This window comes from Ursus maritimus, unplaced genomic scaffold (assembly GCF_017311325.1).
Source record: "Ursus maritimus isolate PB19 unplaced genomic scaffold, ASM1731132v1 scaffold_12, whole genome shotgun sequence".
NCBI lineage: Eukaryota > Metazoa > Chordata > Mammalia > Carnivora > Ursidae > Ursus > Ursus maritimus.
The window spans coordinates 70,178,890-70,195,685 of record NW_024423564.1 but is presented as its reverse complement, the minus strand read 5'-3'; the positions used below and the strand labels follow the sequence as shown (position 1 = coordinate 70,195,685).

General features: G+C 46.1%; 1 protein-coding gene and 1 pseudogene across 1 annotated transcript; one reads left to right on the top strand and one right to left on the bottom strand.

Moving 5' to 3' along the window:
- The first annotated feature begins 8,123 nt into the window (after positions 1-8,123).
- Positions 8,124-9,091, top strand: LOC121101987 (annotated as a pseudogene).
- A 6,134-nt stretch (positions 9,092-15,225) lies between these two features.
- Positions 15,226-16,390, bottom strand: LOC103670917 (putative olfactory receptor 2B3). Its single transcript, XM_008699433.1, has one exon. The coding sequence runs from the start codon at positions 16,171-16,173 to the stop codon at positions 15,226-15,228; it is 948 nt and encodes a 315-aa protein (XP_008697655.1). The 5' UTR covers positions 16,174-16,390.
- Positions 16,391-16,796: the final 406 nt, after the last annotated feature.

The following is a 16,796-nucleotide window of genomic DNA, read 5'->3' as shown; positions in this document are numbered from 1 at the left end:
AAGCTCCTTTCAGGGACACGCAGTAAAGCGAGCTTCAGAGAGGCCACGCAGGAGGCCGTGTGTCCTTTCCCGGCTGGGTATGACTCAGGGAAGGGGGAGTGCAAGGAGAGATCAGGAAGTAGACACAGAGATGGGATTAATCTTAAAGTGCTTCTTCTATGCTAAGCACTGGGCTCCAACACACACATACCCACACCCATACCCCACCTCTCGCTTTGCATAGTCACACAGTGTGAGAGGGAAGTCTTCCCCATCTTAGAGAAGTGGAAACGGAGCTTGCCTCAGAACACAGTCATCTGGGGCAGCAGTGGACTCTGCCTCTGGGCTCCTTTGCTTCTCAGCCATGTGACCTTTGGCAGGTTCTTTTCTGCTTGCTCATCTGTCACATCCCTGTCTCCTGAGGCTGAAGTGGTGCCCGTGCAGACTAGGCTTGGAGCGATTTTGGCCTTTGCTTCCAGTGGGGCCTGGGAGGCGTTTTGGCTTCCTGCACAGCCAAATGGCAGAGCTGGCCTGCTACACGGTCTGCATCAGAAGACCTTGACCATGGGTGCCCCTGCTGATGTTTGTGAGGAGGCTGACAAAGGTCCAGATGGAAGGGGAGGAAGGGCCAGGGGCTAATCCAGGCTGTCTGGGAGCCTCTGTTGGGCCGAGAAGGACCGGAGCTGCTGGGCTGTGCCTTTCCTGGATGAGGCCGCTCATCAAGGGCTCTGCTGACTCCTCCCAGTAGCAGAGAGGGATGCCTCCAGCATTAGATCATCCTGAGATGTCTAGGTTCTTAGGACTCAGGACTAGAAGCAGTGGTGTGCTGGTGATTATTCCAGGAATAATCATTCCTGGAGGGGTGAGAGGGGTTCTGATTTGTATCATTTACTGATTTCTATGGTGTTAATAACCCATCATGGCCAATTTCAAGCTAAAAACATGACGTCACTGCACCCAGAGGTGGGAAGAGATGCTCAGAATTACCTCATTAGAGAGTATTTCCATCGTACGGATCCAGTAGGTGCAAACAGCTTCTAGAACATGGAGAACAATAAAATGTAGACTAATTCAGGTAGAAAGCGTTTTGAGCATTTTTTGATCTTGTTTTCATTTTGTAAGCTGATTTTTGCCCCAAATTATTGAGATATGATTGACATATGACATTGCGTAAGTCTAAGGTGTACAAATGTGATGACTTGATACAGGTACATACTGCAAAATGTTTCCTACAATAAAGTTAGTTAACACGTCCTCCCCTCATGTAATTACCACCTTGTTGCTGCCATGAGAACATTATAGCTCTACTCTCCCAGCAGCTCCCGAGCATACAATGCGGTAGTGCCAACCATAGTCACACACTGTACATTAGGTCCCCGGAACTTACTCATAACTGGAAGTCTGTACCTCTTGACCAAACTCTCCATTTCCCCCACCCCTCAGGCCCTGGCAGCCATTCTTGTTTCTGAGTTTGATGTTTTTAGGTTCCACAAATAAGTGAGATCACACAGTATTTGTCTTTGTCTGATTTATTTCACTTAGCATAATAACCTCAAGGTCCATTGCCATTTGTGCTAGTGTAATTTACTTAATCGTTGTTTGCATAGATTGACTTTAATAATGTCTTTGTTTAATAACCATCTTATGACATTTCTGAAAATTCAAATGGGCTCTGTGGCCTGTGGCTAATGGGGGGGGGGTGCTCAGAGCCCAACCTCCTCATTCTAAATAGCTGGGGAATGGAGGCCCAGACAGAAGGCAGGTGCGAGAACTCATAGTCATGGCGGCATGGCCAGGACTCGTGCCTGGGCTTTCCACACATTATCCCATTTAATTCTCCCAGCCACTGTAGAAGGTTGGGGATATTAAGAAATTATTATCATTTTACAGAGGAGAGAGGAGAGGCAGGCTAACAGCAAGATTAAGATAACAGGAACTAGAACCTGATAGATCCTGCTTTGAGTTCCAGTTCTGTACTTTTTTTTTTTTTAAGATTTTATTTATTTATTTGACAGAGATAGAGACAGCCAGCGAGAGAGGGAACACAAGCTGGGGGAGTAGGAGAGGGAGAAGCAGGCTCCCAGCGGAGAAGCCTGACGTGGGGCTCAATCCCATAACGCCGGATCACGCCCTGAGCCGAAGGCAGACGCTTAACGACTGCGCCCCCCAGGCGCCCCCCAGTTCTGTACTTAGAAGATGTGAGCCTTTGGGCAAGTTTCTTACTCCACTGGACCTCAACTTCCTTATATGCAATATGGGGCTGCTCCATTTAGTTTCTAGATACCGTTTGCCAGGACTGGTTCAAGACCTGGTATAGGGTAGGTGCTTCATGGTCAACTCTTTCATTACCATTGGAGAGGCTGAGTAATTGTGCAAGGTATTGTGCTAGTGGGGAATGGGGGGAGGATTGGATTTGTCCCAAGTGGTTCAGGAAGCAATAGAGGTGTGACTCAAAAATGGTCTAATTGACAAGTTGGGGGAACAGATGTTTGGGAAAGAAGAGGAGAATCAGAATGAGGCCTTCATGAAGTTCTCAACATTTCTTCAAGGTGACCAGGTCCAACCCCGTCTCCCCTGGGCTGATCATATCCCCGAGAAGGCTGGAAAAGAAACTAGGCAGGACACTACCCTCCCCGGCCTTCCTCCCCCGGCCCCGCCCCGCCCCAACCTGGGTGTTGTTTGCTGCTGCTCTGTCCCCAAAGGCCTCTTCCTTGTAGGGTTCCTGTAAACAACATTCAGAGAATACCATTTGGCATCCTCGCCAGGGACAGGGATAGTGGCGGCAGGAGGCAGAGGGATGGCCCTTCTTCAGCTCTCCTAGGAAAGCCTGGTGAGGAGGTAGGTGCATAAAGCCTCAGAAGCTTGGCCCACTGAGGGGAGCCTGGGAAAGCCAAAGCTCCCTTTATCTGTGCCCCAGGACCAGGCAGGCAAGGCCTTCAGGAGCCAGAGCTGGCCTGGCCAGGTGCAGACAGCTGCACAATGGAGAGAAGGCAGGGGTTTCAGCCTCCAACCTCTAAGAAATCTCATGCTTTTCTGGAGACTAGGTTGCCTGGAATCCTGGTGCACTGGACTCAACTGCTCAGGTGTGTTCCCATTAAGTCTCTTTTCCTCAAGTTCAAGTGACAGCCTCTATGTGACTTGTTTCTGTGGCTATCTGAGGGTGAGATGGTCACTGGGCTTGGGGCCGTGGGCAGGATTCAGGCATGTATAGAGGCTGGAGATCAGAAGTAGCCCAGTCCCCCAGTCCCTGGGTCCTCTCTGGACCTCCCCACCAATGTCCCCCTGGCCCCATTCCCTTATTTCCTAGTGTTCTTTCCTCACCACTTCACACCTCCATCCCCTCTCATTCCTTTCTTCTTCCTAGAACCCCCTTCTTTCTTTCACACATTCATTTAATGAATATTTATTCATAGTTCCTCTGTGTCAAGCCATGATCTAAGGGCTAGAAACAGAGAAATGAATAATAAAATCTGCTGAACTCAAAGATCTCCAAGCCTAGCTGAGAGACATATCCATGAAAGGACAATGATGGTTATCTCGGGAGAAGCCTTCAATGATGGCAGGGGTTGCCATTATGACTAGGACCTAGGTCCATGCCCTTGCAAAGCTGGCTTGGGTGTTGTCTATTAACACGGACACTGCTGGGCTGACCGAATCTTAGAAGATTGTTTTTTTTGAAACTAAACGATGTCCCCCATCCCATGGAAATCAAGTGTGACTCTGAGAGAGGCTCTTACAAAGATTTACTCAGTTCTGGAATGGCAATACTTTCCCAAGTCTTCATCCATGGATTCCCTCTGCTTCTAACGCTATCCCATGACTCCTCATACGCACATGATGGGAGCAGATGGAGGGAGCTTTATTAGGAGAGAGAGCTTGGGGCTGCCGCTTTAGCCCTTTGCCTTGGGAGGATTCTGACCCGGACTTGTCAGGTGGCTGGCTGGACCTCGTAGGCCACGATTCTGTAGTAACTCGTGCCAATCTCAAGACCACTGAAGCACAGACGGGGACCCACTTAGAACCTGTTTGCTGGAAGCGAGTGAGGTTAATAATTAAGAGCTGGCTCTGAAGCCACATTGCCTCCATTCAAACCCCAGGTCCACCACACAAGCCAAGTTATTTGGATTGAATCACTTCTCTCTGTGTGCATTTATTTTTCCCTCTTCAGGGAAAATGGAGGTCATCATACTTACCTCAACGAGCTGTTGTGAAGATGAGGTCGTGTAACAATGCCTGGCACACAGAAATTAGTTAAATATTATCTATCATCACCATCATCATTATTAATATTATTATTATTGAAAGGGAGGTTATAAATTCACCCACATATCCATACTTTATGACAGGTTTTCCAACTCAATTAGTGGGAATTAAGTTAACAGGAGAGGGAGAAAGATGTCCCGAGATACTAGGTCTCAAACCGCATATCAGAACCCTCTAGGGTTGCTAGGATTATAACTTGCTGGTAGGCACAGGGGGCCTTGGAGAAATAGAGGCAGCATCTAATCAAGGTTTGGGAGTGGGGGATGGTGGTGTAGATCAGCGGAGGCTTCCTGGTGGAATGACACCTAAGCTGAGACCTCACGTAGGAATGAGAGTTGGACATGCAACAGAGGGCGTGTGGGTGGCAGGCATGCAGCAGGTGGTGCTCCTCCATGCTGAATACCTCGGCAAAGGCGTGAAGCTGTGACAGAGGTAGACACATACAGGAAATTGGGGATACCCGTATGGTGACTAGATTTGTCTGGAAGGAGAAGGGGTGGGGAGAGGGTTGGGTCCTGAGGCTGAAGAAGTCTGCAGGGGGCAGGTCTTTCAGGAAGGGCTCTGTGCATCTGTCTAAAGTGATGGGGCATGGGAACCCTTAAAGGATTTTCAGGAGGGGAAAAACAGTGCTTCCTATTATATTTATTTTGAAATTGATTTTTAGCCAATTTCATGGTAATCAGAGAATATACTCTAAATGACTTCCGTCCTTTGGATTTTTGGATCTTACATTTCTTTTCTTTTTTTTTTTTAATTTTAAGATTTTATCTATTTATTTGACATCGAGAAAGAGAGCACAAACAGGGGGAGCAGTAGGCGGAGAGAGAGGGAGAAGCAGGCTCCCCACCGAGCAAGAAGCCCGATGTGGGGCTCGATCCCAGGACCCTGGGATCATGACCTGAAGGCCTGAAGGCAGATGCTTAATTGACTGAGCCACCTAGGTGCCCCTGGATCTTACATTTCTGATGCAGCATATGGCCAATTTTGATAAATGTTTCATGAAGCTACATGGGTTTTTTTGGTTAGTATCTGCAAGGTATATTTTCTTCATTTCTTTCTCCCTAGTGTGCCTGTGTCCTTAAGATACGTTCCTCTCCTCCAACCCAGCTTTACTGAGATATAATCGACATAACATTGTGTAAGTTTACAGTGTGCATTGAAAAATTGGAAAATGATTAAGATGCTTTTCTTGTAAGCAATATGTAGGATTTTTTAAAATTCAATTTGAAAATATGTCTTTTGTTAAAATATTTGGTGCTTTTGCATTTAAAGTAATTGCTTATACACAGCTAATGAATCATCGAACTTTACATCAAAAACCAGGGATGTACTGTATGGTGACTAACATAATATAATAAAAAAAAACATTAAAAAAGAAAAAAGAAAAAATGACTAACAGAAAAAAAATAAAGTAATTGCTTAAGTACTTAAGTTCATATTTACCATCTTTCTACTTATTTTCTATTTGGCCTACCTGTTTTCTGTTTGATTTTTTTCCTCTCTCAAAAGAGCGTTATTTTGCATTAGTAAACATTTTTTTGGTCCATTTTCTACTACTTTGGATTGTTAGTAATGCATTATTTATTGTTTTAATGATCTCCTTAGAGATTACTGCATAAATCTTGACTCAGTTTTACCACTTTTCCAATTACACTAAGTGTTTAGAAAACTCTGGCTTTATGTACCCTTCCATTTCTTGTGGTATTGTTGTCATGGTCTTTGTCTTTTATTTTTTTTTAATTCCACAAGACTTTATTATTGTTTTACATTCATTTTAAAATTATGTTTACCCACAAATTTATCTTTTCCTTGAGGGACTTGTCCTTCTTTTTTGCATTTTCATGTTTCTTTCTGCCTTAAGAACTCCCTTCACATAATCTTACTTTTTGTTTGTCTGAAAAAGTTATTTCACATTTAAATTTTTTTTTAATTTTTAAAAAACTTTTTTGAAATAATTTCAAACTTATAGAAAGGCTGAAAGAATACTACAAAGAAATCCCCTATGCCCCATGCCCAGATTTATTTACTTTTAATAATTTGTCATGTTAATGTTATAATTTCCAGAATGATTTGAGAGTAATTTGCAGACATCACATTCCTTTACCCCTTAATACTTCAGTGAATGGTTCCTGAGAATAAGGGAATATCCTCTTATATATTAGCTGTCAAATTCAGGAAACTTAACATTGACGCATTTATCTAATCTAATTCATATTCCAATTTTATCAGTTGTCACAGTAATGTTATTTATGCCATTCCTCCCTTCCAGAATTACATATTGTATTGTTAGGCTTTGTTTTCCGTATCCTTCCGTCTACTATTGATTCTCAGTTCCTTCCTTCTTTCCTTCCTTCCTCCCTTCTTCTTCTTCTTCTTCTTCTTCTTCTTCTTCTTCTTCTTCTTCGAGAGAGAGAGAGACCGCATGCAGGACAGGGGGATGAGTGAGGGGAGAGGCAGAGAGGGAGAAGGAGAGAGAGAGTCTTAAGCAGGCTTCCCACTCAGTGCTGAGCAGGACTCAGGGCTTGATCTCACGACTCTGGGATCATGACCGGAGCCTAAGAGTTGGGCGCTTAACTGCCTGAGCTGCCCAGGCGCCCCGATTCTCAGCCTCTCTTTGTCTTTCATGATAAAAATATTTTTGAAGATTAAAAGCTAGTTATTGTTATAGAATGTCCCTCAATTTAGGTTTCTTTGATGTTTCCTCATGATTAGATTCAGGTTTTGCATTTGGGGCTAAAATAATGCATAGATGTGATATTGTTAGGGTTTCAGATATGGAGGCACGTTGTGTCTATCTGCTCCTTATTGGTGATGTTAACTTTAATCGCTCAGTTAAGCTATTGTCCAGTTTCTCCACTGATAGCTACTACTTCTTACTTTTGTAGCTGATAATACTTTATGGATGGATAGCTTGTAACGATGTCACATTTTATTCCTTATCAAACTCACTCACCATAGAGTTAGCATCCATCCCAGTCAGGATGCTTTCAGAAGACAGAACACATCAGTGAGGCGAACAGGGAAAATTTAATATAAAGAATAATTAACTGGTAAAAGGTGGGTAACTACTAAAAAAGATGAAAGAGACCCACAAGTAGCAAGTGAGAAAAAAAAAAAAAAACAGCTACGACCTCATGGCTGAAAGAGAGGACACGTTGAAGGGACTGAGGATTTAGAACCTATCTCTCTCCCTTCCCTGCTCCTGGCACCTGCCCCCCCCCAAAAAAAGACTGAATTGAGACTTTCTCAAAGAGGGTGGGGCTACCACAGGGATACCTGTCAGCGGCTGGTGGACACAGTCCAGAGTTTGCATAGAAGTGGCCACTGGGTGGGGAGAGTGTGGCCTGAGGGCGGGACTATAGTTGGTCCACTGAGGTCAGTTGAGGTGAGTGCCACTGGTCCTTCCAAGCACCAGCCCACAGTGTCCCTCTAGCGCCCTCTATTGACAAAGCCTCACATTGACAACCGGCAAAGGAGAAAGGTTTGCAGAGTGAGAGCTTCTAGACAGAGGATCTCTACGGCAGAGGGGAACTCCACCTCTAAAGGTTTGAGGGCTGGAGCCGACGTGGTGTACATTGTCGCTAGACGTGGGCAACCAATTTATCCACCGAGGGGTGGGGAGTAAGAGTGGGGTGACTGCATATGAGCACTTTGCCATTATTTGTTCTTTTAAGGCATTATGTCAGATGCTTCATATATATATTGCCTCTACTCCTCATAAAAACCCTGGGAGACTAGTTACATTTTACAGATGAGGAGACTGAGGCTCAGAGATGTTAAGTAACTTGTTCAAGACAGTAGAGTAATGGGGGTCAGAACTAAAATCCCTGCCTCCAGGGCCAACAGTCTTGCTGGACTACCAGACTTCGGATGATGTTTACATGAGCGTGATTCTCTTATAGGCCTCACCGTGTGGATGCCTCCAGGGCAGAACCGAAGCTGGGTTTCTGAATTTATTCTGCTTGGCTTCTCCAGTGACCCCACATCCAGCAGAGTCCTCTTCATTGCCTTCCTTTCCCTTTACCTGAGCTCAGTCCTGGGCAGTGCGCTCATCGTCACCCTGATCTGCCTGGACGTGCAGCTCCACACGCCCTGTGCTGCTTCCTCTGCATCCTCTCCCTGCTCGACACGAGTGCGTCACCGCCACCGTGCCCCAGATGTTGGTGCGCCTCCTCGCTCACTCTCAGACCATCTCCTTCGCTGGCTGCTGGCTGCAGATGTATGTGTTTGGTGCCCTGGGCCTAACTGAGTGTATTTTCTTTGTAGTCATGGCTTATGACCGCTATGTGGCCATCTGCCACCCACTGCGTTATACTGTCATCCTCAGCTGGGACCGCTGCACACAGCTGACAGCTGGGACCTGGGCCTGTGGTTTCTTCTTCTCTCTGATCCATACTTTCCTCACCTGCCGTACTGTGGGCCCAACATGGTCAACCACTACTTCTGTGAAGGCCCCTCAGTACGAAGCTTGGCTTGCATGGATACCCACCTCATTGAGATGGTGGACCTGGTCATCAGTGTGTTCATGGTTGTTTTCCCACTATCCCTCATTCTGGCCTCCTACGTCCGTATTGGCCACACCATTCTCAAGATCAAGTCCACTCAGGGCTGCTGCAAGGCTTTTTGCACCTGTGCTTCCCACCTGACTGTGGTCACGCTCTTCTGTGTTCCAGCCACACACATCTACATGAGGCCCAACTCCAGCTATTCTCCTGAGCGAGACAAGCAGATCTCACTCTTTCACAATGTCTTCACTGCCTTCCTCAACCCTGTGGTCTATAGTCTGAGGAGCAAGGACATCAAAGGAGCTTTTCTTAAAGTGATGGGGTGGGGTGGGATGGCCTGGTGAATTGGGAGACAGGAGAGGCCTGAGGTAGAGTGTCCAGTGCTAAGGAAAAGGACAGGATTTGTAATGTATACAAATAATATTGTGCATTGGAACCAGTACAGCACCCGGTCAGTGGAACAAATGTGGTGCATGAAACCACCATGGCTGTCTTGCTGAACTTGCTACATTGTGGTGCAGTGACAAACAACTCCATAATCTTCATGACTTACAACAGCAGAAGCTCATTTACTGTTCATTTTTCGTGTCAGTTGTAGGTGGACTGTGGCCTTCTGCCATGGACTCTTGGATCCGATCCGAGAAAGGAGGCTCTATCTGGAATATCCCATTCTTATGACAAAGAGAAAGACATATGAAAACTCTTAAAGCTTCTGCTCAGAAGTGACACACATCTCTTTGCTGATATCCTACTGGCCAAAGCAGGTCATATGGTCAAGCACAATAGCAAAAGGGCAGAAAGCATTTTCTTCCCATGGAAAAGTAACACATGTCACATAGCAGTGGGTATGAATATGTAATTCTTCTGTAGTGAAAGCAGCAATAACGGGGGTGCTAATATAATCTACCGTAGTGGCACTGGAAGAATAGGATACATGTAACCAACATGAAACGTCGTAATTGTAAGTGGCATGGTACACGGACACAACAGAAGGCCAAGATGATGTAGGCAACCAAAGTGGTACAAGTAAACAGTGAATATATGGAGCCAACATTGGAAATTAAGCCACTGGTATATAGAACCAAGGCAGCCCTGACTTGGTGCTTAGAACCAATGTGATTTGTGGAGCTAATGTGGTATACTCTGCATTGTGTTACAGAAGGATGCAGAATCTGACGTTAAGTGGCCTGGGTTCTAGTACCACCCTCGTAACTTTTTTATGACTTTGGGCAATTCACTTTCTTTCTCTTACTTATTCATCTATAAAATGATCATCTTAAATGTAATGGTATCCAAGACCTCTGTATCTCACATTCTATGCCACAGTAGGTGGAGTAAATGAAACTCAAATGCAGTGAACTTATGAATCCTCTGTGAACCATAAAACAAGTAAGGAGAGCATAGAAGAATCAAAGTCGCTGCATGTGTGTGGTCCTTTGTAAGCCATAGTGGGCAGCGCACACAGCAGTGCCTCTCATTCTTTCAAGGGGTCTAAACGACATACGAAGCTAAGAATCCGGGCGTGGGGCCCCAGAGTTAGCGTGAACATCCAGCTTTCGTTCAGGCCTCAGTGGTGGCCCAAAGGCCTCAGGGATGAGTCGATTCAGTTCCAGTATTTCTCGAGCACCCGTGATGGCCAGCCAGTATCAGGCTTTGGGGAAACCAAAACAGTTATGTGGAGAGATTTGCAGTCATGAAATTACAGTGCCAAACCCAATGCCACAGTGACCCTGAAGGACTGATGACCTCATAGGAATGAGGTTCTCCAATGGGTGCCAGACACAGAGGACCAGACTACCTCTCACCCCACTGCCATCCGCCACTGCATACCCCAGCCCTTTGCAAGCTCTCCAGAACTTGGAGTCAGGGAGAGGAAGATAGAAACCCCAAGAAGATGAATATTATTTCTCCCACCACTGGAATGATAGCTCGAAATGGAAACGAAGCTCAGTTACTGAGAAATGAAGTTACAGTTGTCTCAGGAAACAAGTAGGTTCTGTAATAGAGAAAAATGGAGGGAAACCTACTTACCGAGAGCTGACAGGTTAAGGCCCTGGGAGGGAATTAAGGTTTAGCTGACACCTGAGGATGAGAGGAGTCACCCATGCAAAGAGCCAGGGAAATGGCATTTCAGGCAAGGGGATACTAGGTACAAAGGCCCTAGGTCAGGAAAGGACTTTACATTTTCCGAAGAGCTGGAAGAAGGCTCCTATGGTCACAATAAAGTGAGCAGGAGAGGTATAGATGACATTGAGAAGGAGGCAAAAGACAGTCCTGATGAGCCCAGTAGCAAGTGTTTACTGTATGCTCAGTGCAGTGGGAATGCTTGGGTTCTTTTTGAGGAGCAGTGCAGTTTTAGGGTGATGAACTCCATTGTGGGTGTGGCTTGAGGTGACCAGAAAGGAAGTGGAAGAAGAGGTCATTGGGATGAGAATATCTGGGAACTTACAGGTCAGGAGTGAGAACAAAGAACCTCCCTTTTAGAGAGTGACAGGGGGTGTGGTGTCCCCAGGGAGAATTCCAGGTTGAGGACACTGAGAGAGGCAGTGGCTGAATATGGGGCTGAGATGGCAAAGAGAGGGAGAACTGGGGAAAGGGAGGAGTGGGGACTTGCGTAAATGGGGGGGGGATGAGCAGAGTCTGGGAAGAATGAATGATTAGAGAGTTCTGGGTTTTCGGGGGTGGGAGATTTCATCTCTAGTATTTAGGTGCTAGTATTGTCCTAAGGCATTTACTCAGAGATGAAACAGGGCTGGGCTAGGCAGGGCATTTGGGTGGGTGGGTAGAACTGCAACAATGGGCTCTAGTGGGGCGCCTGGGTGGCTCAGTCATTAGGTATCTGCCTTCGGCTCAGGGCGTGATTCCAGGGTCCTGGGATCGAGCCCCACATCAGGCTCTTCCACTGGGAGCCTGCTTCTTCCTCTCCCACTCCCCCTGCTTGTGTTCCCTCTTTGGCTGGATGTCTCTCTCTCTGTCAAATAAATAAATAAAAATCTTAAAAAAAGAAAAAATAAAAAACAATGGGTTCTAGTACCTGGCATGGCAAAGTTCCAGACAGCAGTTCCAGAGGGCTTCAGGCAGAAAGTGAAAGGTCCCATGGGTTTTTGAGGTGTTCCTTCCCCATCTGGGGGAGGGAGTAGGGAACTACGGGGTTGGTGGAGGAAACTTGGTAGCTGATGAGAGTTTCCTGCTTCTGGCCTTGTGGGGAAGTGGGCTGCCTCGGTAATGGGGGAGAAATCTTCCTGGCTGTTGGAGTTCCTTCCAGGTGGGAAGTCCACCTGGTGGCTCTTCTACAACTAGGCAGTCAGGGACCAGATAGTGGAGAGGTGAGGCTTGTGGCTAAAGTGTGATGAAGTTTTATTAGTTTCCCTATGAGGACAGATTGCTACAGTTTGTAGTTCAGGGTGATAATAGATTTTATCTTACCAATGGTGAACAGGCTGTATGTTTAAGCATCCGGGGTGAGGAATGGGGTGGAGGAGTGGTAGTGGCACAGTATTTTCAGAAGAATGGCTTGGGAGACCTGGTGAGGGGTTGGATTGAAGACCATCTGGGCATGGTTTGTGAAGGTGCTTGTCTTGGATGGTGCCAATGAATAGGGAGATGCTGAAAGATGTGACAAAGAAAGAAGGAAGACGACTTGATGGCTTGGTGTGTTGGTAAAACAGAGAAATCAAGGAAGGTAGCAAGGTTTTATCTAAGCCAGCTTTACCACCATCTCCGCTTCCCTACAGTTCGCTGATGAGAGCCAGTTGATTGCCCACTGTCATTCCTGGATCCCTGGCCCTGCAGAAAGAAGTCACAGCCCCTGTCCTGTTGGAATTTGGTCTATAAACCAGCACAGCTCATAGGAGGCAGATATGTATTTAGGGATGGGGTTAGAAATTACTATAGTTAGGGGCACCTGGGTGGCTCAAGTCGGTTAAGCATCTGCCTTCGGATCGGGTCATGGTCCTGGCCTCCTGGGATGGAGCCCTGAATCGGGCCCCCTGCTCAGCGGAGAGCCTGCTTCTGCCTCTGCCTCTGCCACTCCGCCTGCTTGTGTTCCCTCTCTCACTCCCTCTCTCTCTCAAATAAATAAATAAAATCTTTTAAAAAAGAAATTATTGTTAAATGAATTCTCTGTTAATTTGGGTTACAATGAGGTATGGCTTTTTGTTTTCGTTTTTGTTTGTTTTTTACTCCCTTCCCTGCCAAGTCTCCTTGAATTTTCCCTAGAGGCAACACTCTTGCCTACATTTTTTCCTAATCACCTGGAATATTTTGCACCCTGAAGTCTAAATTTCCTGTATCCCCCTCTCTTCCAGAACTCCCCCAGTTCTCTCTAACCCTTAATCCCACAACACTGTTCTCTGACTTAATCAAATCCCCTTGTTCTCCCATTTCCTCCCATATACCACTATTATCTTGACGGAGCCTGGAAAGCATGACCAACTCCCATAATATCTCTACTATCCATCCTTTGCCCATGTGATTTGGGGGCTTGGTGGGTCCTGTTGGTCCCTCTATGTGGTATGTGCTTGCTCTCTCCCAATGCCGAGCGCCTCTCCTCAAGCCCCCTTCCTTATTGCTTTCTGAAATATGTTCAGCAAATGTCCTATAACCAGCTGTGAAATGTGAGGCCAAATATTATTCTTTCAAATTCAAGTGCCAAATATCATTCTTTCAAATTCAAGTTATAGTAATAACTGCCATTAATTAATACCACAATTATTATTACTTCATTTGCTGAGTTCAAAGCACCTTCAGTGATATCTGGTTGGGTTAAATCTGTATTACTTTTGTTGGAACCATTACTGTTTTATTGAGGACTATTCCATAATTCTGAGGCTAAAGAGGCCTGATATTAATCACAAGGTGGCTTAATAGTTTTGAATTTCCTTTGTGTTCAAAGCGGGAACCCGGCAGTGTTTTCCATGGCGTCATTTCGCTGAATAACCTGCCGCTTGTATCCATTAGGTGGTTTGGACTTTCGAATTCAAAGCTACATTTGGAACAGGAAAAGCTGGAACAGTTCTGTGGACCGTGGGAATTTAGAGTCGTGACAAAGATAAAATGAATGCCAGGAACTTCTGCCTCTGTTCCTCTTTTTTGTTTTCGTTTTTGTTTTTTTCCTGGTGGTAGAAAGTGTGAAGGGAAACTTGGAGGAGATGTTGTGAAGGTCCGTAGGGGCTCCTTGTGAGAGCTTGCCTTTCTGATTCAGGCTGCGTTGAAGCGTTGCTCGCCTTTCTTGCTACTGGAGTATTGCCTGTCTTTTTTGGTATGAGAGGCACTGGGTGGGCAGTACAATTCCTGAGATTCTGTGGAGCAACTTTTCTGTGCCTCCTCCAAGGTGCTGGGGAGTCTAAGGGGCCACAGATAGGCGTGGAGGGTTCTGGCACTGGTGAGAGAAGCCAGCACCGTCACGATCATTATATCCTCCCATTCCTGTCAGTATCCTCTTGAATCAAGTACTCTAGTAACACCATTATTACTCAGTTTAGATGTGAACAAATGTTTATTTAAAAAGCTCTACCATGTGAGACTCTCAATGAAGGTATCTTTGAGGAGTGCTGGCTGTTTGTAATCAGGGCCTCTTCACTTGGTATCCTGAAAGGGTGTTATAATTTTTCTGTATTCTTGCCAGTTTAGAGTTCACAAGCTTCTTGGTGACAGACCCAGACTTACTAAATCCACAGCAGAATGAAGAATAAACAAATGCCAGCACCTCCGTTTGTAATGCTAGTCATCCTTTCCAGGAAGCAGAATGGCTCCCACTTTGGAAGCTGAAACGGTCTCGGTCAGTTGCTTGGTAATCGTGGTATCAGGAAAGAGAAGTAGAGCATAACAAGAAGAATGGCGGTGTTTATGTAAAGCGTGCAATGCACCAAGCGTTGTTTTGAGAACTTCACCTACATTAACTATTCACAGTAATCTTACGAGGTGATGATTTCCTGCAATATATGCAGCGCACTCTGACCCGGTGTGGTATGGTTTGGGTGATGTTTCATCTGTATACCAAGAGACCCCTCGAAATATCTCTTCACCACGGCAGGGACTCTCCATGTACCCTGGGACCCACACTTCCATGGAAGTGCTGGATGAACAATGACCGATTTCTGAACCCTATTTCGAAGGCCACTATTCCTTTTTCCTGACACTGTGTTTCTTTAGATCCGTTCATGCTCCTGATTGAGATAAAATAAAGTCACCGGTACGGGTCCTGTCAGTGTTCTTGTCCTGGCTGTCCTAAGTTGATTTAATAGATGCAATCCTCAGGAACTCAGCCATGAGTTGGCACTCTGTCTACAGTTGGGTCTCTTAATGTTTGAAGGTGGCTCAGCTGCGGCAGCCATCAACAAGTCCCACCCAGGCACCTGCCTTACATATTATCTCCCTTATCCGTCAGTGATTCTTGCCTATCCAGTGGGTAATGGGAGGGAATGGGGTGGAACTTGTGGTTTCAGGTTCGGTTGTGGCCTTCTGTGTTCCAGCGGCCTCACTCAGAGGCCCTGCCCCAGCCTGTTAACTTGAGGAAAGCCCTCTTCACATCTTTGTTTCTAAGACTATAGATGATGGGGTTGAGAAAGGCAGAGATAACATTGTAGAACAGAGCCAATTTCTTGTCCCGCTCTGGGGAGGCATTGGCCCCAGGGTTCATGTACATAAACATGGCAGGTCCACAGAACATGGTGACCACGGTGATGTGGGAGGCACAGGTGGAAAAGGCCTTGAATCGACCCTGGGTTGAGCGGATCTTCAAGATGGTGGCAAAGATGCAGACATAAGAGGCCAGAATGAAGGAAAGGGGTACCAGGAGAAGGATGAAGCCCAGGATGAAATCTACTTGGTCATTGAAGGATGTGTCTGCACAGGCCAGCTTCAGAACAGCAGGGACCTCACAGAAGAAGTGATTGATCTCATTGGGGCCACAGTAGGGCAGGCGCATCGTGAAGACAGTGTAGACTAGGGAACAGCTGATTCCCCACAATCCACAAAAGACCACCATTGCCCCACACAGCCATGGGGTCATGATAACTTTGTACCTGAGTGGGTGACAAATGGCTACATATCTGTCATAGGCCATGACAGAGAACAGCCAGCCCTCAGTGATGCCCAACACTAGAAAGATGTACATCTGGGCCACACACCCAACATAGGAGATAGTTTTCTTCTGGCAGATCAGATGTACCAACATCTGGGGCACAGTAGTGGTGACATAGCTCATGTCCAACATGGAGAGGACACTGAGGAAGAAGTACATGGGTGTGTGGAGGCGGGAGTCCATGTGGATCAAGGTGACAATGAGCCCATTGCCCACAAGGGTAGAGAGGTAGAGACAGAGGAAGACATTGAAGAGGACTGCATTAATGTAGGAATTCCTGGAGAAGCCCAGAAGGATGAATTCAGACACAGAGCTGTGGTTGTCCGAGGGGAAGTTCTGCATTCTCCTTCAGCTGCAGAAAGAGAAATGGGACTACTAGTGACCCAGCGTAGGATGCGCATTCAGGTACCATGACCATTCACGTGCTGACAAGGTCAGTGGTTACTCGGATACTACTTGGAACTAATATGAGGTCAGAGACTGAGGTCTAGCCAGGGCGAGGCTAAATTTGGGGAGGGGAGGGAAACCTTCTTGGAATTTTCTGTTTCTCAGGCCCAAATCTTTTTTTAAGACTGCCAGAATCTCATTTTATCCTATCAGCCCCAGCAAGACCACCTGCCTCCTTGTCCTTCCGGAGCACCATCACATAGGACATTGCTTGGGCTTCTCTCCCCTCCCCTAGTCCTGGCTATAAAATGCGATGATAATCTGAAGCTCTCCCATCCCTCTTCTCAAAAAACAAACACTCAGAACACTTTCCTTTGGTGCTTTAACCTTCTGATCATTACAGATATATAGAGGGGTGAGTCAGAACTGTGGGAAGTTATATGAATCCAGAAATGTTAAAAGTTTTAAGAAAATTTTACCCATGTCTATGTTTCTTGCATCTTTTGGGTCTCTGGAAGCTTCCTCACATGGGATTTTACTTGAGATGAAGTTGTTCACCACTCTGCCTCGTCCTGGTT

Excerpts from the sequence above, each read along its gene's own strand:
- LOC103670917 (XM_008699433.1), bottom strand. The coding sequence starts at position 16,173 with ATGCAGAACTTCCCCTCGGACAACCACAGCTCTGTGTCTGAATTCATC.